General features: G+C 31.7%; 1 protein-coding gene across 2 annotated transcripts in view; it reads right to left on the bottom strand.

Annotated features, from left to right (window-relative positions):
• The window catches only part of LOC126892113 (uncharacterized), a 90,234-nt gene that overhangs the window by 37,435 nt on the left and 26,417 nt on the right, over window positions 1-26,382 (bottom strand). For both annotated transcript variants that reach the window (XM_050661578.1, XM_050661579.1), the window contains exons 3-4: window positions 23,859-24,033; window positions 4,556-4,639 (exon numbers count right to left, since the gene is read on the bottom strand). In XM_050661578.1, the coding sequence (XP_050517535.1) occupies window positions 4,556-4,639; window positions 23,859-24,033 (259 nt within the window). The remainder of the gene's footprint in view (window positions 1-4,555; window positions 4,640-23,858; window positions 24,034-26,382) is intronic.

Below are 26,382 nucleotides of genomic sequence, written 5' to 3' on the forward strand. Positions count from 1 at the left end.
CACCCTGCTGAGCTGCATATTAATGAGTCTCTTAGAAAGATAGTAGTACTATATATGCGTGTTTTATTGACTATCTGAAAACATTCGATATGATCATATCGAATTTATACTACACTAAGCGCCAAAATTAACGCACCACCTCAAAAATGGGACATTTTGATGTCTCATATTTCCTAAACTTGTTGTCCGATTTTAGTGATTTTTTAATATTTTATAGCTTTATTCTTCATGAATATTGGTGTAATAATATTGTTGCTAAACAGATAACTGTCATTGTATACCGGGTGTAACAATGATAGTGTGTTTTTTTCTTAAAGTTTGGAACACCCTGTGGAATATTCTAGCGTATATAAAATATTGAAATGAAAGCTCAACTGTAGCTTTAGGCTTTCTTAACATTTTGCTTTTTGATTCATTCGCTTATGTTGGATAATAAAAAAATTAGGTAATTTAACAACTAGCAACGTACTTCATCAATAAAGGCTGTTTCTAAATAAGTGCGACAAACTTAAAGGGCCAATTCTGCATGAAAAACGTTTACTTTATAAACATATGTCCGCAAATGCTTCGTTTCCTAGATACGGGATGTTGAATTTTTCTTACAAACTGACAATTTATTTATTGCTCTGAAACTGGTTGAGATATGCAAATGAAATTTGGTAGGTATTAAGAGGTAGTTGCGCATTTTTTGGCATACAATTAAGAATTTTATATTCACCTTTGGCGCGCATACGGGTAATATGACCGGGCAATATGACGTGTATGCACACCAATGGTGAATATAAAATTTTTAATTGTATGTCAAAAAATGCGCAACTACCTCTTAATACCTACCAAATTTCATTTGCATATTAGTCCAGGGCGCATCTGTTTTGAGATGGACGTTGAGAGGTGACTCATTTTTTTTGCAGAAATTGCTTGAAAATAAATCAAATAATAATATTTGAGTTATCCTCCCTCTCAAAAAGGTCCGGAACATTGTTTAAATAATCAAAATGTCAAAAATTGAAGGAAAAATTCGATTTCTTTCTTCGTTTTTTGATTATAACTTTAAAAGTATTCATTTCCGAGAAAAGTTGTACTGACATAAAAATTGTGTAATTAAATTTCCTACAATATAGAATTGGTTAAAAATTTAAAAAACAGTCACCCTAGTTGCAAAATAGCAATAATTGCGAAAAAACCATACAAAAACAAGTATTCGCATTTTACGTTTTTCAACCATTTGTGCTACATTTAGGACCTTCATATTTCACCCAGAAAAACTTTATGATACAGTAAAACAATACTGTAAATTTCATTAAGATCGGTTTAATAGATTTTGCAAAATAAATTTTGAAATCCAGCTTTCGCAAAAAAAATTCATTTTTTCAAAATGTTACAGGACTGAAAATAAAGCAGATAGCAAGTCGAATTTTTTTTTTGCTTATATAAGTGTACTGTACCTTTCATTTGCAATTTTCAAAATTAAAATCGATTAATTACCACGGCGTCAGAAAATTTTTGAAATACACAATAATTTTTGGTGCTACGCGCAGGACAGCGGTGTTCGATTCACACAAGTTGATTTCCATCAAAATTTCTTCCAATCTTTATCTAATATATTATTTTCTTACTCTATATTTTGTTGTATTTTAATATTTTAATTCCACAAAAATCAAACTAATTTTATTATTGTTTGTGAAATATTGTTTAAACATTGCATATGTTTAAAAATAATAAACTTTTATTTTTTAAGTTAAAATATATGAACAAAGAAAGTTTTTGCTAATAAAAGTATTATTTCAAAGGATAGAGTATGTGTTTTTATTTTGCAATAAACAAATTTATTTATTTATATCGAAATGTAGTAAAAATTAAAATGTATCAATCATTATCAAAGGTCATTGGAATGCCCAATCAGAGCAAACTATCCGCTGTCCTGCGCGTAGCACCAATAATTAATGTTTATTTAAAAAAATTCCTGACGCCGTTGTGTTAATCGATTTTAATTTTGAAAAATTGCAAATGAAAGGTACAGTACACTTATATAAGCGAAAAAAAATTTCAACTTGCTATCTGCTTTATTTTCAGTCCTGTAACATTTTGAATAAATGATTTTTTTTTACGAAAGCTGGATTGCAAAATTTATTTTGCAAAATCTACTGAACCGATCTTGATGAAATTTACAGTATTGTTTTAATATATCATAAAGTTTTTCTAGGTGATATATGAAGGTCCTAAGTGTAGCATAAATGGTTGAAAAACGTAAAATGCAAATACTTGTTTTTGTATGTTTTTTTTCACAATTATTGCTATTTTGCAACAAGGGTGACTATTTTTTAAATTTTTAACCAATTCTATATTGTAGCAAATTTAATTACGCAACTTTTATGTCAGTACAACTTTTCTCGGAAATGAATATTTTTAAAGTTATAATCAAAACACCAAGAAAAAAATCGAATTTTTCCTTAATTTTTTGACATTTTGATTATTTAAACAATGTTCCGGACCTTTTTGAGAGGGAGGATAACTCAAATATTATTACTTGATGTATTTTCAAGCAACTTCTGCAAAAAAATTTGAGTCACCTCTCAACGTCCAAATGTACTAATATTTTTACAGATGCGCCCTGGTCTATATCTCAACCGGTTTTAGAGCAATAAATAAATTGTCAGTTTGTAAGAAAAAATGCAACATCCCGTATCTCGAAAACGAAGCATTTGCGGACATATGTTTATAAAGCAAACGGTCATTAATTGTTCATGCAGAATTACCCCTTACAGTTTGTCACACTTATTTAGAAACACCCTGTATTGATAAAATACACACTATCATTGTTACACCCGGTATACAATGACACTTATCTGTTTAGCAACAATATTATTACATCGATATTCTTGAAGAATAAAGCTATAACATATTAAAAAAATCGCTAAAATCGGACAACAGGTTTAGAAAATACTAGACATAAAAAATGTCCCATTTTTAGGGGGTGCGTTAATTTTGATGCTTAGTGTATAAACAGCGAGCAAAAGTACGTGTTGACGAAAAGCTGCCAGAGAAAAATGAGAGTGGGGTGTGACAGGGATTCGTATTGTCGCCAATTATTTTTAATGCTTACTAGGAAGAGATCCTGAAAAATACCCTTGATGGTGAAACGGCTGGAATAAAGGTAGATGGAGTTACCATTAACAACATATAGATATGCGGATGGCTACAGGCGCGGATCCAAGGGGGGGTCAATGGGGTCAATTGCCCCCTCCTTGAGACTGCGCCTGGTGTCGCCTTTTTTTAAGAAAGATATAATTACGATTGAAAAGAAATAGTGAGTTTTGTGTCCTGTTGACAACTGAATAACGAAATGAAACAAAACAGAATTCGTTCTCCAAAGTACGTGTTCTCGGTCTTACTGTATGGTGTCGAGTCTTGGACTGTTAATAAAATCGATCTACTTACCTAAAGCGCCTTGAGGCTTTCGAAATATGGTTCTATAGAAGAATTTTAAAAGTATCTTGCGTGAAGAAGATTCGAAACTCGACAATACTAGAACGTCTCAGCAAGTGGAGTGTTTTGGACATGTAATGGGATGGCACTGTCATCTTGGCACCGACAATATTGAAGATATTCTCCAGACTGGTGACCAGGATATCGGAATATAGAAAAGAATACGATTTAACAAGGAATGTCAAGAAGACAAAATTTATGAGAATATCGGAACACTCAAAGAAATAACGAGAATCTTCGAATAAACGGAACCAATGTCGAACGAGTGGACAAATGTGCATGTGCATATCTTAAAACAATGATTACTCTACAAATAATGATTTATTCTAGGAAATCAAAATTAGAATAAAAAAGTCTAAAGCAAATTTCCACAAACTGAAAAGAGTACTCCGCACAAGACATTTAAAGTTGGAGCTAAGAGTTAGGTTGGCAGGTGCTTCGTTTTCTCGACCTTTTTATATGGAATGCGACATCAATGAAAATACTGGAGTAATTCGAGCTGTGGGTGTCAAAGAATTCTGAAAATATAGTGGACAAAAAACTTCATAAATAAAGATGTTCTGAGAAGGGTGAACAAAGAAATGAAAATCATAAATTCAAACAGAGCAATAAACTTAAATATCGCAGTAATAACACGTGGAGAGAGATACAACTTGCGCTAACTGATTATGCAGGGAAAGATGTAGTGAAAGAGAAGCATAGGGAGAATATCATGGATATGCAACCTGAGATAATGGTACGGATGTACATCAAATGAAGTTTTCAGAGCAGCCATATCTAAAGTTCGAATAGCTATGATGATTACCGATCTCTGTAGCGGAGATGCACTTGAAGAAGAAGATTGATTGTGGACTTAGCTTTAATAAAACTGGTTTAATATTATCTGATTATTTTCAATCACTAACCAGCTTACTTGTTTTAACCAGACATAATCCAAAGTGATTTTTTTAAAGCAATAATTTTTTGTACAATAATTATTATGCAATGAACAAAACTCTGGTCATTATTTGATTGATAATTTTGTTTCAAAATATACAGTATTTAAAAATAATTATAAAATTAAACTTACCGAGTCGTATTTGTGTGCTACAAAGTTGCTTTGTTTACACTGTAAAAATTGTATTGCTAAACTAACATCATTCTTGTACCTTTCCTAAAAAAAAGTAAAAAAAATATTATTTAGCCCAGTCAAGAGACATTCAAGGTTACATAAATTCACATATAGCTAAAAATTACCACATCTACAGTATGTCCCTATAAGTTGTATCCACATGGAAAACTTTTTTATTGTTAATTTTACGAAAAAAAATTATTCTTTATAAAAAGTTCTGCATGGTCCAGAACCCAAGATTCAACCATCAGATATAAAATTTTATGAATGTTATACGCGGTATGTCAAAAAGTTTGAAATTCACTCAAGAGTAAAGTAGCTTTATTTTTCACAATATTGAAAACTACTATTATGAAAAGTTGTTTGGAATTAAAAACTATATTCTAATATGCAATTACGTCCTTCTAATAGAGAAATTTTTTTTCAAAAATTATGGACAACTAACATTATTTTCAGTTATTTCAATTCTGATAACTCTTTTATTATTAATTTTGCAAAAAAAGTGATTCTTAATAAAAAGTTCTGGATGGCCTAAAACCTAAAATACAACCATCTTATATCAAATTTTATCAATTGTATAAGAGGTATGTCAAAAAAGATAAATTTAGATAAAAAGTAAAGTACATACCTTTATCCTTTATAATTCTGAATATTTCAATTAGAAGTAATTACATACTGAAACATAGTTTTTAATTCTAAATCATAATAACAATTTTTGATATTGTGAAAAATAAACGTATTTTACTCTTGAGCGAAATTGATATTTATTGACATACCTCGTATAAAATTGATAATATTTAACATAAGATGGTTGTATTTTAGGTTTTAGACCATGCAGAACTTTTTACTAAGAATAATTTTTTTTTGTAAAATTAATAATAAAAGAGTTATCTGAATTGAAATAACTGAAAATAATGTTAGTTATCCATAATTTTTCAAAAAAATTTTTCAATTAGATGGATGTAATTGCATACTAGAATATAGTTTTTAATTCCAAACAACTTTTCATAATAGCAATTTTCAATATTGTGAAAAATAAAGCTACTTTCCTCTTGAGTGAAATTCAAACTTTTTGACATACCTCGTATACTATTCCAAAAATTTGATATTTGATGATTAAATCTTAGGTTTTGGGCCATGCAGAGCTTTTTATGAAGAATAACTTTTTTTCGTAAAATTGATTATAAAAAAGTTTTCCATATGGATGCAACTTACAGGAACATACTGTATAGTATAAAAAAAGTTATTGAAGGGTAAATGTCGCAAATATGGTAACCTTCTTCTTTAGGTGTCGTGTCCTTATTCAGACGTTGGCCGTCATCATGTTTAGCGGTTCCTAAAGCCTTTCTCTATAGGATGCTGCGCGAAGTAAATCTTCTACTGTCAACCACACCATTGTCTAATATTACATAACCATGAAAGCTTCTTTCGACCAATCTATTTTCCACCACTTTTCTTTGTATTATAAGGCGAAGTAGATGTATTTAGTTCCTCTAATTATATGGACGAAGTATGGCAGAGTTGAACTCGGTCGAATGCCTTCTCGAAGACGATGAAACAAACATAAACGTTATTTCGGAACTCACAACTTTTTTGTAAGAGAACGCGCATACGAAATATTGCCTCTCTAGTTCCTAGACCATCTCTAAATCCAAATTGTTTATTACACATTCTAGTTTCAGACAGAAGGAATACTCGGTTTTGTATAAGTCGTAAAAGTACCTTAAATTTGTGACTCATCAAACTGATAAGTAACCGATCCGATATGGTAACCAAAACGTCCACAAAATGCATCTTAGCATTAGGTTAGTTAATATGGTTACTAGCAGGACATGTTTCCAGCGAGAACTCGTCCATAAGGGAACGATTGATAAGATGCACCTACGGATGGTTTCAAATACATGTTCCATGCGTGAATGTTAGCAATTGAGACATCTACAGTATACAAAAATATAGAATTATAACAATGAAAGTGTGAAAAATTTATATATCTAAGCAACGATCTAAGTCACCGTAGACAACAATGTTAGCTAAAACGTTAAAAGGATACATATTACGAATAAAACATATCACGGACTAATTAAATGTCGAATGGATAACATTACAAGAACAACATAGAATAGAATAGAAATATGCTTTATTGTCACGAAAAATTGTACAATTTTATCGACAAAGCTTATAGGCCTTGGGCCCGCATATACAATTATTATTTATGACCACACCGTTGAAACTTTTTGTACTTGTTATTTTTGTGGAGTCGGACAAATTTTGAACTTGGCGCATTATGGTAGTGGTGCGTTTGTCTGTCAAGCGGTGACGAAGTTGTCAATTTTATGCAAGAAAAAAATTTATTACCACATTGGTCATTCTATTTTAATCAATGGATTTTATCATATAAACAACGAAAACAATTTTGTCGGACAAAAATATTGGGGCATATGACGCGTCGGACACGCTAAATATGTCAAATTTATGAAAATAATAAATTTATTACCACATGGATAATTTTAACGGTATCTACCATAAAACATTTTTACAATAATGTGGTAACCTTGTCGGACAATTTTCACGGGGCATATGCGCAGTCGGACGCGCCGAAGATGTCAATTTCCTGAAATTTTTTTATTTACAACCATTTTTCCGACAACATTAGTAGGTTATAAGTAATTATATTCTTAATCAAAAAATCAAAGTGTCGGACAAAAATATTGGGGCAACTCGACAGTCGGACAAAAAATTTAATTTTTATTAGTAAAGTATACTTTCAAATTATGCTGGGTTCGTGCATCCCTTATCTTTACAACCATTTTTCCGACAAAAGTAGTAGGTTACAAGTAATTATATTCTTAAACAAAAAATGTAATTGTCTGACAAAAATGTTGGGGCAAACGAACAGAAAACTTAATTCTTTTAGGCTATCGACGAGGAGGTATTATCAAAAAAAAAATTTTAAAACAGTGTTTCTCGGTTACTTTTGAATCGATTTAGCTGAAAATTGGTACACACACTAAGTAAAGCATTTAAAAGGGTATGACGTAGATCGGAACCCAAAATTTTCTTAAAAAATTTTCCGACAAGAGGGAAAATTTTAGAAAAATTGTGATCTGATAATTTGTGTACATACTTCTTGAACAACGACAAAGGTCGTTCTGTATTTTTTCTTGAATTAAAAAAAATTTTTCAGCACATGTATCAGGTTATAAGTAGTTATATTCCAAATCAAAAAATCTAAGGGCCCGACATAAATAGTGGGGCACATCCAAAGTCGGACAAAAAATTTAATTTTTATTAATTAACTATACTTTTAAACAATTCTGGGTTCGTGCATCCCTTATCTTTACCACCATTTTTCCGACAAAAGTAGTAGGATACAAGCAATTTTACTCTTAAACAAAAAATGTAATTGTCTGACAAAAATGTTGGGGCAAACGAACAGGAAACTTAATTCTTTTAGGCTATGGACGAGGAGGTACTATCCAAAAATATTTTAAAACAGATTTTCTCGGTTATTTTTGAATCGATTTAGCTGAATATTGGTACACACACTAAGTAAAACATTTAAAAGGGTATGACGTAGAGCTATACCCAAAATTTTCCCAAAAAAATTTCGGACAAGAGGGAAAATTTTAGAAAAATTGTGATCTTATATTTGCGTACATACTCCTTGAACAACGACAAACATCGTTCTGTAGTTTTTTTTTCCAATTAAAAAAAATTTCCGACACAAGTATCAGGTTATAAGTAGTTATATTCTAAATCAAAAAATCTAAGTGTCCGACAAAAATATTGGGTCAAATCCAAAGTCGGACAAAAAATTTAATTTTTATTAATAAACTGTCTTTTAAACAATTCGGGGTTCGTGCAACCCTTACCTTTAAAACCATTTTTACGACAACATTAGTAGGTTATAAGTAATTATATTCTTAATCAAAAAATCAAAGTGTCGGACAAAAATATTGGGGCAACTCGACAGTCGGACAAAAAAATTAATTTTTATTAGTAAAGTATACTTTCAAATTATTCTGGGTTCGTGCATCCCTTATCTTTACAACCATTTTTCCGACAAAAGTAGTAGGTTACAAGTAATTATATTCTTAAACAAAAAATGTAATTGTCTGACAAAAATGTTGGGGCAAACGAACAGAAAACTTAATTCTTTTAGGCTATCGACGAGGAGGTATTATCAAAAAAAAATTTAAAACAGTGTTTCTCGGTTACTTTTGAATCGATTTAGCTGAAAATTGGTACACACGCTAAGTAAAGCATTTAAAAGGGTATGATGTAGATCGGAACCAAAATTATCTTAAAAAATTTTCCGACAAGAGAGAAAATTTTAGAAAAATTGTGATCTGATAATTTGTATACATACTCCTTGAACAACGACAAACATCGTTCTGTATTTTTTTCTCGAAATAAAAAAATTTTCAGCACATGTATCAGGTTATAAGTAGTTATATTCCAAATCAAAAAATCTAAGTGTGTCCGACAAAAATATTGGGGCAAATCCAAAGTCAGACAAAAAATTTAATTTTTATTGCTAACTTTACTTTTAAAGTATGCTGGGTTCGTGTATCCCTTATCTTTACAACCATTTTTCCGACAAAGGTAGTAAGTTACAAGTAATTATATTCTTAAACAAAAAATGTAATTGTTTGACAAAAATCTTGGGGCAAACGAACAGAAAACTTAATTCTTTTAGGCTATCGACGAGAAAGTAATATCAAAAAATTTTAAAAGAGTTTTCTCGGTTATTTTTGAATCGATTTAGCTCAAAATTGGTACACACACTAAGTAAAATATTTAAAAGGGTATGACGTAGAGCTGTACCCAAAATTTAAAAAAAAAATTTCCGACAAGAGGGAAAATTTTAGAAAAATTGTGATCTGATATTTGCTTACATATACTCCTTGAACAACGACAAACATCGTTCTGTAGTTTTTTTTCCAATTAAAAAAAATTTCCGACACAAGTATCAGGTTATAAGTAGTTATATTCTAAATCAAAAAATCTAAGTGTCCGACAAAAATATTGGGTCAAATCCAAAGTCGGACAAAAAATTTAATTTTTATTAATAAACTGTCTTTTAAACAATACTGGGTTCGTGCAACCCTTACCTTTAAAACCATTTTTCCGACAACATTAGTAGGTTATAAGTAATTATATTTTTAATCAAAAAATCAAAGTGTCGGACAAAAATATTGGGGCAACTCGACAGTCGGACAAAAAATTTAATTTTTATTAGTAAAGTATACTTTCAAATTATGCTGGGTTCGTGCATCCCTTATCTTTACAACCATTTTTCCGACAAAAGTAGTAGGTTACAAGTCATTATATTCTTAAACAAAAAATGTAATTGTCTGACAAAAATGTTGGGGCAAACGAACAGAAAACTTAATTCTTTTAGGCTATCGACGAGGAGGTATTATCAAAAAAAAATTTATAACAGTGTTTCTCGGTTACTTTTGAATCGATTTAGCTGAAAATTAGTACACACGCTAAGTAAAGCATTTAAAAGGGTATGACGTAGATCGGAACCCAAAATTTTCTTAAAAAATTTTCCGACAAGAGGGAAAATTTTAGAAAAATTGTGATCTGATAACTTGTGTACATACTCCTTGAACAACGACAAACATCGTTCTGTATTTTTTTCTCGAATTAAAAAAAAATTTCAGCACATGTATCAGGTTATAAGTAGTTATATTCCAAATCAAAAAATCTAAGTGCCCGACATAAATAGTGGGGCACATCCAAAGTCGGAAAAAAAATTTAATTTTTATTAATATACTTTTAAACTATTCTGGGTTCGTGCATCCCTTATCTTTACAACCATTTTTCCGAGAAAAGTAGTAGGATACAAGTAATTATACTCTTAAACAAAAAATTTAATTGTCTGACAAAAATGTTGGGGCAAACGAACAGGAAACTTAATTCTTTTAGGCTATGGACGAGGAGGTATTATCCAAAAATATTTTAAAACAGTTTTTCTCGGTTATTTTTGAATCGATTTAGCTGAAAATTGGTACACACACTAAGTAAAACATTTAAAAGGGTATGACGTAGAGCTGTACCCAAAATTTTCCCAAAAAAATTTCGGACAAGAGGGAAAATTTTAGAAAAATTGTGATCTGATATTTGCGTACATACTCCTTGAACAACGACAAATATCGTTCTGTAGTTTTTTTTCTCGAAATAAAAAAAAATTTCCGACACAAGTATCAGGTTATAAGTAGTTATGTTCCAAATCAAAAAATCTAAGTGTCCGACAAAAATATTGGGGCAAATCCAAAGTCGGACAAAAAATTTAATTTTTATTGATAAACTATACTTTTAAATTATGCTGGATTCGTGTATCCCTTATCTTTACAACCATTTTTCCGACAAAGGTAGTAAGTTACAAGTAATTATATTCTTAAACAAAAAATGTAATTGTTTGACAAAAATCTTGGGGCAAACGAACAGAAAACTTAATTCTTTTAGGCTATCGACGAGAAAGTAATATCAAAAAATTTTAAAAGAATTTTCTCGGTTATTTTTGAATCGATTTAGCTCAAAATTGGTACACACACTAAGTAAAATATTTAAAAGGGTATGACGTAGAGCTGTACCCAAAACTTTTTAAAAAAAATTTCCGACAAGAGGGAAAATTTTAGAAAAATTGTGATCTGATTTTTGCTTACATACTCTTTGAACAACGACAAACATCGTTCTGTAGTTTTTTTTTCCAATTAAAAAAAATTTCCGACACAGGTATCAGGTTATAAGTAGTTATATTCTAAATCAAAAAATCTAAGTGTCCGACAAAAATATTGGGTCAAATCCAAAGTCGAACAAAAAATTTAATTTTTATTAATAAACTGTCTTTTAAACAATACTGGGTTCGTGCAACCCTTACCTTTAAAACCATTTTTCCGACAACATTAGTAGGTTATAAGTAATTATATTTTTAATCAAAAAATCAAAGTGTCGGACAAAAATATTGGGGCAACTCAACAGTCGGACAAAAAATTTAATTTTTATTAGTAAAGTATACTTTCAAATTATGCTGGGTTCGTGCATCCCTTATCTTTACAACCATTTTTCCGACAAAAGTAGTAGGTTACAAGTCATTATATTCTTAAACAAAAAATGTAATTGTCTGACAAAAATGTTGGGGCAAACGAACAGAAAACTTAATTCTTTTAGGCTATCGACGAGGAGGTATTATCAAAAAAAAAAAATTATAACAGTGTTTCTCGGTTACTTTTGAATCGATTTAGCTGAAAATTAGTACACACGCTAAGTAAAGCATTTAAAAGGGTATGACGTAGATCGGAACCCAAAATTTTCTTAAAAAATTTTCCGATAAGAGGGAAAATTTTAGAAAAATTGTGATCTGATAATTTGTGTACATACTCCTTGAACAACGACAAACATAGTTCTGTATTTTTTTCTCGAATTAAAAAAAAAATTCAGCACATGTATCAGGTTATAAGTAGTTATATTCCAAATCAAAAAATCTAAGTGCCCGACATAAATAGTGGGGCACATCCAAAGTCGGACAAAAAATTTAATTTTTATTAATAAACTATACTTTTAAACTATTCTGGGTTCGTGCATCCCTTATCTTTACAACCACTTTTCCGACAAAAGTAGTAGGATACAAGTAATTATACTCTTAAACAAAAAATTTAATTGTCTGACAAAAATGTTGGGGCAAACGAACAGGAAACTTAATTCTTTTAGGCTATGGACGAGGAGGTATTATCCAAAAATATTTTAAAACAGTTTTTCTCGGTTATTTTTGAATCGATTTAGCTAAAAATTGGTACACACACTAAGTAAAACATTTAAAAGGGTATGACGTAGAGCTGTACCCAAAATTTTCCCAAAAAAAATTTCGGACAAGAGGGAAAATTTTAGAAAAATTGTGATCTGATATTTGCGTACATACTCCTTGAACAACGACAAATATCGTTCTGTAGTTTTTTTTCTCGAAATAAAAAAAAATTTCCGACACAAGTATCAGGTTATAAGTAGTTATGTTCCAAATCAAAAAATCTAAGTGTCCGACAAAAATATTGGGGCAAATCCAAAGTCGGACAAAAAATTTAATTTTTATTGATAAACTATACTTTTAAATTATGCTGGATTCGTGTATCCCTTATCTTTACAACCATTTTTCCGACAAAGGTAGTAAGTTACAAGTAATTATATTCTTAAACAAAAAATGTAATTGTTTGACAAAAATCTTGGGGCAAACGAACAGAAAACTTAATTCTTTTAGGCTATCGACGAGAAAGTAATATCAAAAAATTTTAAAAGAGTTTTCTCGGTTATTTTTGAATCGATTTAGCTCAAAATTGGTACACACACACTAAGTAAAACATTTAAAAGGGTATGACGTCGAGCTGTACCCAAAACTTTTTTAAAAAAATTTCCGACAAGAGGGAAAATTTTAGAAAAATTGTGATCTGATATTTGCTTACATACTCCTTGAACAACGACAAACATCGTTCTGTAGTTTTTTTTTCAATTAAAAAAAATTTCCGACACAAGTATCAGGTTATAAGTAGTTATATTCTAAATCAAAAAATCTAAGTGCCCGACAAAAATATTGGGGCAAATCCAAAGTCGGACAAAAAATTTAATTTTTATTGATAAACTATACTTTTAAACTATGCTGGGTTCGTGTATCCCTTATCTTTACAACCATATTTCCGACAAAGGTAGTAAGTTACAATTAATTATATTCTTAAACAAAAAATGTAATTGTCTGACAAAAATGTTGGGGCAAACAAACAGAAAACTGAATTCTTTTATGCTATCGATGAGGAGGTATTATCAAAAAAAAAAAATTTAAAACCGTTTTTCTCGGTTATTTTTAAATCGATATAGCTGAAAATTGGTACACACACTAAGTAAAACATTTAAAAGGGTATGACGTAGAGCTGTACCCACATATTCTAAATAAAAAAATCTAAGTGTCCGACAAAAATATTGGGTCAAATCCAAAGTCGGACAAAAAAATTTAATTTTTATTAATAAATTATACTTTTAAACTCTGCTGGGTTCGTGCATCCCTTATCTTTAAAACCAATTTTCCGACAAAGGCAGTAAGTTACAAGTAATTATATTCTTGAACAAAAAATCTAATTGTCTGACAAAAATGTTGGGGCAAACGAAGAGAAAGCTTAAGTCTTTTAGGCTATCGAGGAGGAGGTATTATCAAAAAAAATTTAAAACAGTGTTTCTCGGTTTCTTTTGAATCGATTTAGCTATAAATTGGTACATACGCTATGTACAACACTTAAAAGGGCATGACGGTGAGTTTTACCCAAAATTTTCCAAAAAGATTTTCCGACAAGAGGGAAAATTTCGGAAAATTTTTCTAAAATTTTGGAATGTTCTCTACGTTACGTCCTTATAAACATTATAAGGAGTATTTCTACAAATTTTCAGTTTGATCTATGTAGATCTAACCGAGAAAAATAGTTTATAGTTCGCTTTGGTCTCCTTGATGCTTATTATTTTTTTATATCCCAGAGAACGGCTATTCCCGTACATGCGACACTATATTATACAAGAAATTTTCGATTTTCTAAATGTGACTGAATTGAAAAAATTGGGCCAAATCTAATCTTAAAATATAGGAAGAGAGAAATATGTCAACCATCCATTTTGGTACAAGGGTGTGGATGTTACGGCCATTCCCATTTTGGGTCTGTTTTTCGTTCTCGTCCCCAAATCTCCCAAAAATTTCGAAAATTTAAGTCCGATTTTCAACGCATGTTTAATTTTGAAAATTCTTCTCTTCTTCTTCTTCTTTTTATATAGACATTACTCTGTCTGTTTTTCAATGTGCCTCCAGTAAGTTGTCATTCCATCTTTTTCGTGGTCTTCCCCCTGATCGTCTTCCTATTGGGGAACCGTCTCTGTCCGTTCTTACTACTCTATTTGTTGTCATTCGGCTTATGTGGTCGTTCCATTCTACCCTTCTGCTTTTCATCCAGTTATTAATGTTGTCCACCTTGCATCCCCTTCATATATCTACACTTCTAGCTATATCCCACAGCGTCTTACCATTGATTTTTCGCAATGTTTTCATCTCTGCTGTTTCTATAGCTTTTTTTGTCCTTTCTGTATCAGGTTGTGTTTCTGCCGCGTATGTCATTATTGGTTTGATGACTCTTTTGTAAATTCTGCCTTTCACATCTTTTCTGATGTTTTTATTTCTCCATATTGTTTCATTCAGGCAACCTGCGGCTCTGTTTGCTTTATTCATCTGATCTTCCACTTTTGTTTCGAGCTTTCCGTAGTTGCATAGTTTGATGCCTAGATATTTAAACTCCATGACTTGTTCTATTATTTGACCCTCCAGCTCTAATTTACACCTTATTAGATCTACTGTTGTAACCATGCATTTAGTCTTTTTTGGGGAAATTAAAATGTTAAATTTTCTAGCGGTTATATTATATTCGTGCAGCATACGTTGTAAATCATCTTCACTTTGAGAGATTAGTATTGCGTCGTCTGCATAGCAGATTATTTTAAGTGGTTTTTCTCCCATTTGGTATCCTTTTTTTGTTATTTTATAATACTTTCAATAATATACTTTTTTAATACTTTTTTTATTATTTCGTCCATGATCAGGTTGAACAACAGAGGACTCAGGGAATCTCTCTGTCTTATCCCATTGCCATTTTGAAAATTGTATATATCATTCAAAAGTTACCGATCTCAGAAATTTTACTCAATTTCTATTTAAAAAGGGGAAAATGTTTTGTATGTTTGTGTGTATGTTTGTGGAAAGGTTATACCGATCTGAATTTCTTTTCTATGTTTTAAGAGGGGGTCAGGGCCGATTCAGAACCGGTATAGCTTGTGACTTTCGACCACCCATAAGCCAGCTATAGGACTTGGTAGGTACAAAACGGCATATTTTTTGGGGGTATAAATCTTAGGTTCAAGAAGAGACAGGAAAACCAAAAGTGCACCAAATTAATAGCGTTGAGTTAAGCTTTCAAATAGTGCTTAAGTGGTTAAGATCAGAGATACACACGGCTCAGTACAGCTGAAAAACCGAAAAACTAAACTTTGAAAATTTTGGTTTTTAGACAATTACTCAAAATTTCAACCTACAAATTGCGCCAACAAATAAGGAGGACTCCAGATGCGTCTATCGGTGTATACCTCTATCTGGAAAAATTCGAATTTTTAAGTTATAGCCTTCATAAGTGTGATCAAATCTATTTCCTATAGGAAAACCGGTTTTTCAAGCTCAATAGTCCTATAATACCTCCGGTTATCCTACTTGACCTTGGATGCATCAGACACTACTTCTCAATACGTTTCAAACTCATATTTAGTGATCAAATTCGGTAATACCGATTAGAAGGTATCTAGTTCCAAAAGTATAATCCATTTGATCATTATCGCCGAAATGGTTTATGTAGTTGTAGTGGTTGCGACGCTAAATTTAGATAGATTTATATAAAAATAGAGCAATACGAGTTCATTTACCGGCCATTAAAATAATTTTTTATTCTATTTCGAATAGAAAAAAAACTCTAGTGTACATTCGATGGACACTAGATCATTTGAGAGATAATCATAGAAGGCGACCATATATATCTTAACGTGGAATCGAGAAACAATACATTCAATTTCATTTAATTTATATACAGGTAAAATTTCGTAAATAATGGGCCATAGCTTAACGTCAGGTTCCTGAGGTAATAATAGACCGATTTAAGCTTAGTTAGTTAGCTTAGATTTAAACTTATCTTAGTACAAATTTTATAATAACCGAGATACAGGATATCAAAGTTAAAATTTTTTTTATATATTATTGAATATTTCCTGACAGGTATGAGATAACAACATGAAATTTGGTAGTGGGGGTTTTTGGATCGAGAAAACTAAATTCCCTACCAAAAATTATGTATTGCCCAGAGGGCGCCACATACGCCTTTCAGCACTCATTTATTACGTTCAATTTTTTTTATACCTCACTCTGTATAATTTTGACATTAAAATTTTTATTTTCCTATTATTTTTACTTAAAAAAGGTATACTTCTTTGATCTCCCTAAACTCAACCGTTTTCGAGATAAACGCATTTTAAATCTGCGATACACCATCATTTTTAGCATAATCTTAGCATAATATATAGCAGTTCTCAAATTTATGTCATTGCATCGCAAATTCCATTTAAAGAAATTTGCGATACATTTTTGGATAATTTTATGGTTTTAAGTTATTTTTCGGGTGTAACTACAATGATGATGGGTTGGCAACGTGGCATTAGATAGAAAACAAAGTGTTTTAATTTTCGCCTGCATTTTACCCGATTTTCGCGTGGTGCAGCGAACATTGAATGCTGAGTGAGTGAAAAAGGTAAGGTATAAACTGTGCCCTACCTAATGCAAGAATAATATAAGTAAAAACGGTAAAAAATAGTATAAAATACTAAACGGACAAATAAAAGTGAGGTTAACAGCTAACAGATAAGCTTATAAACACTGGCGAACGCTGGTCAAATTTCAAGCGGTGTTGCCGGATTTAAAAAAAATAGAAACACCTGCCGAAAAACAAAAGCAATTTTGGTGCGTGGATAATTGGGCATACCTCCTCGTGGTTGAAACGGGTGTGCCCAGTTAACGCTACGTACAAAATGGCTGAGAACGAGTATAGTGTGGACGAAAAGACAAGAAAAAGAGGAGATGAATCGGAAGATGAGGCAGACGATAGCAGAAGTAAAAAAGTACATCGGTCGCCTGGGAATGATAGGCAACTAGAAAAAATATTGGAGAGCCTAAATATTATCACAATGGAAATAAGGGAACTAAGAGAAGAGCAAAAAGAGTACAGAGCGGAAATGAAGGAACTCAGACAAGAAAATGAAAAGCTGAAACAGGAAAACAGAGAAACCCAACAAAAAGTGGAAGAATTGGAAAATAAAATAGACAGAATGGAAAAGGACAAAAGACGAAATAATATAATACTGCAGGGAGTAGATATGGATACCTACGATCAAAACATAACAAAAGATAACGTCCAAGATTTTTTATGCAATGCACTAAAAGTTGAGACAAAAATAAAAAGCGCAAGAAAAATTGGAAGTAAATCCTGCTTGATTGAGCTCGAAAATGCAACGGACAAAGAAGAAATTATGAAAAATAAAGGCAAATTGAGAGACATAAAGGGAAAAGAAATATATATTAATGACGACATGGACAAAAATGAACGGATCATACAGGGTAAAATCAGAACGAAGGCAAAAGAGGCTAAATTGGAAGGAAAAAACGTCAAGGTAGGATTTCAAAAAATAAAAATAAATGAGGAGGTATGGACATGGAATAAACATCAGCAACAACTCTTAAAAATAGAAAACCAAAACAGAAACCAAAAAAACTAAACGACGTAAATGAAACGGTAGCAACAACGGCAATGGACAAGGAGACGATTGGGATTAAAAACAAGAAAATGAAAACTAATTTGGGAACATGGAACGTAAGAGGCACTTATGAAACGGGAAAACTTAAAGAATTAATTAGAGAAACAAAAAGATATGAAATAGATATATTAGCTTTACAAGAAACAAAACAATTAGACACAGAAATAGTAGAAATAGATGATATAGTATTTTTTAAAAGTGGGGGGAATAACAGATTGCTAGGAACAGGCTTTATCATACAGAAAAGATGGAAAACCAGAGTGATGAATTTCAAGCCGATATCAGATAGAATGTGCACAATCAGGTTAAAAGGGAATCAACGAAACATAAGCATAATAAATGTACATGCACCAATAGAAGACGCCACCGAAGAAGACAAAGATGCATACTATGAGCAACTAGAGAGAGAATATGACAGATTACCAGCATTTGATATCAAAATAGTAATGGGAGACTGCAATGCTAAAGTGGGAAAAGAGGATATATATGAAAATATAACAGGAAAATACAGTAAACACGATGTATCAAATGATAATGGTCAACGAATTATAGGTTTTGCCACAGAAAGACAAATGGTAATAAAAAGCACATACCAACGCAGAAAAGATATACATAAAGGAACGTGGATTTCCCCTGACAAAAGGACAATAAATCAAATAGACCACATATTAATAGAGAAGAAGCACGCCCATAATATAATAAATATAAAAAGTATGAGAGGAGCGGAATGTGACTCAGATCACTTTTTGGTAAGAGCAGCCTATAGAATAAATGCTAATATAAAGAAAGACAATCAAAGGGACAAAGAAATCAAAAAACAATTCAACACAGCAATACTAAAAGATAATATGACACAGAAGAAGTACGAACAACAAATAACCAGCAGACTAAACGAAGAACCAGAAACACTAGACCCGGAAGAAAAGTGGGAAAGCATAAAAGAAGCAGTTTTAAACACCAGTAAAGAAATATTAATTAAAGGTAATAGAAAACAAAAAGCAAAAGAATGGTATGATGAGGAATGTCAAAAAATAGCAGAAGAAATTAGAAAAATAAGAATAAAAAACTTAAGAAATAATAGTGACATTAGCACACAAGAATATAGAGAATTGAAGAGAATTATGAAGAGAACATGCAGAAATAAAAAAAGAAAATACAACGAAGAAAAACTCAAAGTGATAGAGGAAAAATTCCAAAAAAAGGAAATAAGATCCTTTTACCAGGAAACAAGAAAAATGGAAAGGGGATATCAGAAACATAACCCATATATGAAAAATGAGGAAGGAATATTAATAAATGAACCCGGGGAAATAATGAGAAATTGGCAAACTTATTTTACACAACTTTTAAACAAAAACGAAGAAGAAAGGGGAACAATCCAGGAAATTGAAGATGACCATATAGTAATAGAAACACCTACGAGGGAAGAAATAGAAAATGAAATAAGAGGGCTAAAAAACAATAAAAGCCCAGGAATAACGGAAATATCGGCGGAAATGATAAAGGCAGGAGGAAAAAGACTACACAAGGAGATACATAGCCTGATAAAAAGTATATGGGAAACAGAAAGAATGCCAGGAGAATGGACCAGGGCAAGGATATGCCCCATACATAAAAAAGGTGATAAAATGAGATGTGAAAATTATAGAGGTATCGCGTTGCTAGAAGTCGTGTACAAAATATTGACAAACATCTTAAGAAAAAAGCTGAATCAATACACGGAAAAGATATTGGGCGAATATCAGGCAGGATTCAGAAGTAATAGGTCGACGACAGACCAAATATTTGCGTTAAAAGAAATCCAAACTACGTGCTACGAACATAAAATAGCAGTATACGTCCTGTTCGTCGACTTTAAACAGGCCTATGATACGGTAAAGCGGCAACAGATGTACGCACTAATGAAAGAAATGGGCATACCAAGTAAAATCGTCAGGATGGTAAAGATGACTATGGATAACTCCACAAACGAAATAGCATGGAAGGGACATAAATCAAATAATTTTGAAACAAAGGAAGGATTAAGACAAGGAGACCCACTATCAACGACTCTTTTTAATGTAATACTGGAAGGAATAATCAGGAAAAGTAAAATAAGCACACAGGAAACGATTTTTAAAAATGGCCACCAATGTATTGCATTCGCAGATGATCTAACATTATTATCGACAAGTAAGAAAGAGCTAACAAAATTAATGAGCAATATAATAAAACAAGCCAAACCTTTTGGTCTTCTCATAAATAAGGAAAAGACAAAATACATGATAATGGGAGAAACAGATAAAGAAAATGAAGACAATTTCACATTGGAGATAGAAGGAGAAAATGTATGCGCATTTAAAAGAGTTTCAGAATTTACATACCTGGGTGTAAAAGTAGATGAAAAGGGACATGGGGAAGGGGAAATAAAAGCAAGAATAGCAAAAGCAAACAAAAAGTATGGAGCATTGCGTCCATTAATGAAATCCAAAGATGTGTCAAGAAAAACAAAAATAAGAATCTACAAAACAGTTATCAGACCTACAGCTACATATGCATGTGAAACATGGGTGCTTAAAAAATCAGAAATAGACCTTTTAGAAAGATGGGAGAGGAAAATACAACGAGCAATATATGGAGGCGTGAAAATAGACGGTCAATGGAGAAGAAGAAATAATAAGGAACTTGAAGAACTATATAATGAACCAAAAATAACGACGGCAATCAAAGCACAGAGAATCCGATACTTAGGACACATAGAAAGAATGGGAAAGGCGAGAATGCCAAAAATGGTTCTATTACGTAAGCCAATACAAAAAAGAAGAATAGGAAGACCAAGAAGGAGATGGAAGGACAGCGTATATGAAGACTTAAAACAAAGTAATATTGTAAACTGGAAAGAAAAAGCTTTGGACAGAAAACAATGGAAGGAAGTGGTGAAGAAATGTATGGAAAGACTATAATGTTAAGTGTAGTATTAAGTGTTTTATACAAACAAATGTAATATTGTATATATTATAGTAGTATAGGATATAGCATTATATATAAATATGTAATAGTAATTGTAAGGAAAAATTAAATCTTTCAGCCCTAGGCCTTCACGGCCTGTTGAGCTTAATAAATAAATATAAACTACAATGATATGCTAAAAATGATGGTGTATCGCAGATTTAAAATGCGTTTATCTCGAAAACGGTTGAGTTTAGGGAGATGAAAGAAGTATACCTTTTTTAAGTAAAACTAATAGGACAATAAAAATTTTAATGTCAAAATTATACAGAGTGAGGGATAAAAAAATTGAACGTAATAAATTAGTGCTGAAAGGCGTATGTGGCGCCCTCTGGGCAATGCATAATTTTTGGTAGGGAATTTAGTTTCCTCGACCCAAGAAACCCCCACATACCAAATTTCATGTTGTTATCTCATACCTGTCAGGAAATATTCGATAATAAATAAAAAAAAAGTTTAACTTTGACACCCTGTATCTCCAAAACGCCCCATTATTTTTGTCCGACAAGTGATCCAATATGCATTACACATGTAAAAGAACAGCACAAAATAAAAATGACATCTGTGGTAATAAATAAAAAATTTTCAGGAAATTGACATCTTCGGCGCGTCCGACTGTGCATATGCCCCGTGAAAATTGTCCGACAAGGTTACCACATTATTGTAAAAATGTTTTATGGTATATTCTGATAAAATTAGCAATGTGGTAATAAATTTTTTATGTTCATAAATTTGATATATTTAGCGTGTCCGACGCGTCGTATGCCCCAATATTTTTGTCCGACAAAATTATTTTCGCTGTTTATACGATAAAAACCATTGATTAAAATAAAATGACCAATGTGGTTATAAATTTTTTTCTTGCATAAAATTGACAACTTCGTGACCGCTTGACAGACAAACGCCCCACTGCCATGATGCGCTAAGCTCGAAATTTGTCCGACTCCACCCAAATAACAAGTACAAAAAGTTTCAACGGTGTGGTCATAAATAATAATTTTATATGGGGGCCTAAGAACTATTACAAAAAGTCAAGAAATCAAAACAAGAACAATTCAATTTACTAAGATTACCTACATAAATCGTCAGTTAATTAAAAAAAAATAATAACAATGAAGTTAAACAGAAAGAATGAATCAATTGTAAAATTTAAAAATTTAAATAAATTGCAAATTGCATAGTCTACCTAGTAATTAAGTTTAAAAGTTAAAAGTTAAGCTGCTGCATATGACACCCAAATATGGATGAAAAATAATAATAAAAATACTATTTGTGCAAAGGGTACTGTAATTTCTTAGTTATTGATTAAGAAAATCTTCTACTGCATAATATGGTCTTTCAGATAGGTAGGCTTTTGTCAGTTTACGGAATTTGGGGAAAGATGCTGCAGATTTAAGTTGTAGAGGGAGATGGTTGTAAAGTTTTTTTGAGGAATATAATATAGATTTCTTTACTACCTAAGATAACGAGATCGGTAAATAGACGTCAAAGGTAGAAGTTCTCGTGAAGTAGTCATGATTAGGTCTTGGTGGAAATACATGTAGATGTTTACGAATTAAGCAAACAGTTTCTAAAATATACAAAGATAGAAGGGTTAAAATTCCGTGATCTTTGAAGTAACTTCTGCAATGTGTTGTTCTTCTGAGGCCAAACAGATATCTTATTGCTCGTTTTTGTAATTTGAAAATAACATCGAATTGGGCAGCTGTACCAGAACCTCAAAAAGGAAGACCATGACGAAGATGTGACTCGAACAAAGAAAAATATGTTATTTTGGAAGATGCTAAATTGAGTTCATTCGAAACAGATCTTATAGAATAGCACTCTGAAGATAGTTTCTTCCATAACAAATTGATATGGAGGGACCATTTAAGGTTGCTGTCTAAAAAGATACCAAAAAATTTTACAGAATCAACGGTACTGATCTGGCTGTTATTAAGAGGTAAGGGTTGAAGAGCTCCTTTATAAGATAATGCTACTGTTTTATCTGCGTTAAACGAGAGTAAATTAGAGTCAGACCAGGTTTTTATTGTAAGTAGATAAGAAGTTATAGTAGCATGAAGAGTTGCAATATTTAAGTTGCTCCAAGTAATACTGGTGTCATCAGCAAAAAGAAAGATTTTTCCATCGATTTTTAAACTAGTGATGTGATTAATAAAGATAAGGAAAAGTAAAGAACAAAATACTGAACCTTGAGGTACCCCACATACAATGTTTTTGAGACTAGAGTCTGTATCATTTGCTCTTACCAGTTGTTTCCTAACATCCAAGTAAGATTGGAACCAATTCAAAGAAATACCTCGAATTCCGTAGAACTTTAGTTTTTTTTGTCAAAATTTTGTGATTTACACTATCATAAGCTTTGGCGTAGTCACAAAAAACGGCGGCAGTGTGAAGATTATTGTTCAGTGCTTGATAAACCTCATGTAGTACAGAAAACATGGTATCAGTGGTGCATTTATTATTTAAAAAGCCGAACTGATTTTGTAATAAAATGTTGCTTTCAACGAGAAATGACATAAGTCGGGCTTTTATGAGTCTCTCAATAATTTTGGAGAGTGCCGGTAGTAGTTCTACCGGAGCAATAGTTCTATAATTGCAGGTATTAGATATTTCACCACACTTATGAAGAGGAATAATGATGGTAGTCTTTAGGCACTCTGGAAATTTGCCTTTCTCAAAAGAATTATTAATCAGTGAGATGAGAACTTCCAACACATTTTCTGGAAGATTAGAAAAAAAATTTGCTACAATTGCTACATTTGCAACCAAATGTCAAATACATAAAATGGACCTGCTTAGTTTCTAGGTCATAGAGTAGTGTTTTAATTTAACTTACATTGTCCTCCTTCAATTTTTTGACACTGTAGTTGGCATCGGCTAATTTGTGCGATAAAGTGGCTACATCCTTAGTAAGTGTCGTTTTTTCAGTCTCACATACATCTACTAATTTTAAAAGCTTATCTTCTAGTCCTTGGTTTACTCTTTGTACTCTCCTATGGGCTTCATATAACCTACAAAATAAAAGATTTATGACAAAAACTAATACTAATATTTGTCCCTTGAAGTGTGTCAAAAATTGACAACTGGACGGATAGGCGCATTTGCTATTTGTGCTTATGCGCTATGCGTGCGCATAAAGCGATATTGACGAATGAACCCTCCACACTTCGTCCTATGCGGCCGAGTAAGGCGCATAACAAGTAACACATAGCGAAGTGTGGTGTCGCCATTAGTATACAACAAACCGGCATATTTATGTTTCGTGGACCTTAAGAAAGTAGGGTAAAATTATACCCTTTGACAGGGTAAAATTAAAGGACGTTATCCATTTGTTATATTCAAGAGAGGTACCTCTACGAATAATTAACGATCGAAAACATCTATCAGAATAATAATCTAATCTATCATAATAATAATCTATCATAATAAAAGTAGAAGATGAACTAACTGACACCCAATTGAAGGTGGCAAAGGGATAAGACCGTGGAATTCCCTGAGTCCTTAATTGTTCAACCTAATCATGGATGAAATAATAAAAAAAGTAAAAACTAAAAAAAGAATACTCAATGATATCAAAGACGATGCAATACTAATCTCTCAAGGTGAAGATGATTTACAAGGTATGCTGCAAAAATTTAATATAACCGCACGGAAAATTTAACATGTTGATCCCCGCCCCCCCAAAAAAACAAAATGCATCGTTATAACAGCAAATCCAACCAGATGTAAATTTAAGCTGGAGGGTCCGATAATAGAACAAGTGCAGTTTAACTATCTAGGCATTACACTATCTAGCTAAAGAAAGGTCGAAACAGAAGTGGAAGATCAAGTGAATAGAGCAAACATAGCCGCAGGTTGCCTGAATGACACAGTATGGAGAAATAAAAATATCGAAAAAGAAATGAAAGGCAGAATTTACAAAATAGTCATCAGATCAATAATGACATACGCGGCAGAAACACGACCTGACACAGAGAGGGTAAAAATATTGCTCGAAACAGAGGAGATGAAAACCCTTACAAAAATCGATGCTAAGACACTATGGGACAGAGCTAGAAGTACGACGAAGATGCAAGGTGGAGCACATTAACAACTGGGTAAGAAACAGAAGAGCAGAATGGAATGACTACATAAGCAGAATGACAACAAATAGAGTAGTAAGGACGGCGAGAGACGATTCCCCAATAGGAAGACGATCAGTGGGAAGACCATGAAAACGATGGAACTTACTGAAAGCAGCTCGAAAAACAGACAGTCATGTCTATACAAAAAGAAGAAGAAAAAGGTTTGATGATAGTATACCATCTCACCGTTATTTACAATTGACGTCTAAATGTATACTTGAGGTTGATGTCTATGAGGTTTTAATATTAACATTTCATGATTACAAAGTTTTTTTTTATATATACGCTCAATACTTCAATATTAGATGATCTGACAATTGTAAATATGTATTGTATTTATTAAAAATTATCATAAATCATTGCATTCTACTCCATCTTCAAATTGCAATTGGCCATTAAGGTGTATATTTTACATTAATAAAGGTAACTGGTTTAGTAACGTTTTTGCTTTATCTTTAGCAACTCAAGTATTAAATTTTGCTTCTCCATTGTATTGAAAATTTGTCACAAAGATAACATGTTAGTCAAATATTTTTAGGGTATCTAAAATGATAATAGTATGTACTAGAATATTACAATGCGACTAAAGCAAACACTAAGTGCATACCTACCTTTAGTGTGGTAAAATATTTTTTAAATCTTTTTAAAAATATTTGTTTACCTTGTTATGAGTATTAAAATATGTTTATAATTATTATTTTAGTTGTACCTCTCATCTCTATGTACATATTTTCAATTTATGTTATACATAATAAATATTATTTTATTTTTTACTTGATAAAATATTATTATAAATATTATAAAGCAGAGATACGCAAAAAAATTCTAATAACAACATTATAATATGCAAACTTTAAATAATACACCTCTTCTCTACAATCCACAAAACAACACTTTATTTCATTAATTATTTATATTTTAAACAAAATATACATATCGGTACGTAATATTAAAATAATAAAAGATGAAGTTACTTTTCAATCCTAATAGCAAAATTAATAATATTGAAAATATTAAAAATATTACTAAAAGATTTTTAAATTGAAAACTTATTGGTACATTTCCCTGGTGACACCTCCAAGGCTTCTACAATTTGCAAGCCAAATGGATGCTGCAGTGAAGACAAAGGGAAGGAATTCTACACTATGCAATTCACATCCCCCGTCTGCAGCTCGGTAAAGTTCCAACGGAAAATGCACCTGGTTACTCTACGGAGTAATACGACTATAAAATAAA

This window comes from Diabrotica virgifera, chromosome 9 (genome assembly GCF_917563875.1).
Source record: "Diabrotica virgifera virgifera chromosome 9, PGI_DIABVI_V3a".
NCBI lineage: Eukaryota > Metazoa > Arthropoda > Insecta > Coleoptera > Chrysomelidae > Diabrotica > Diabrotica virgifera.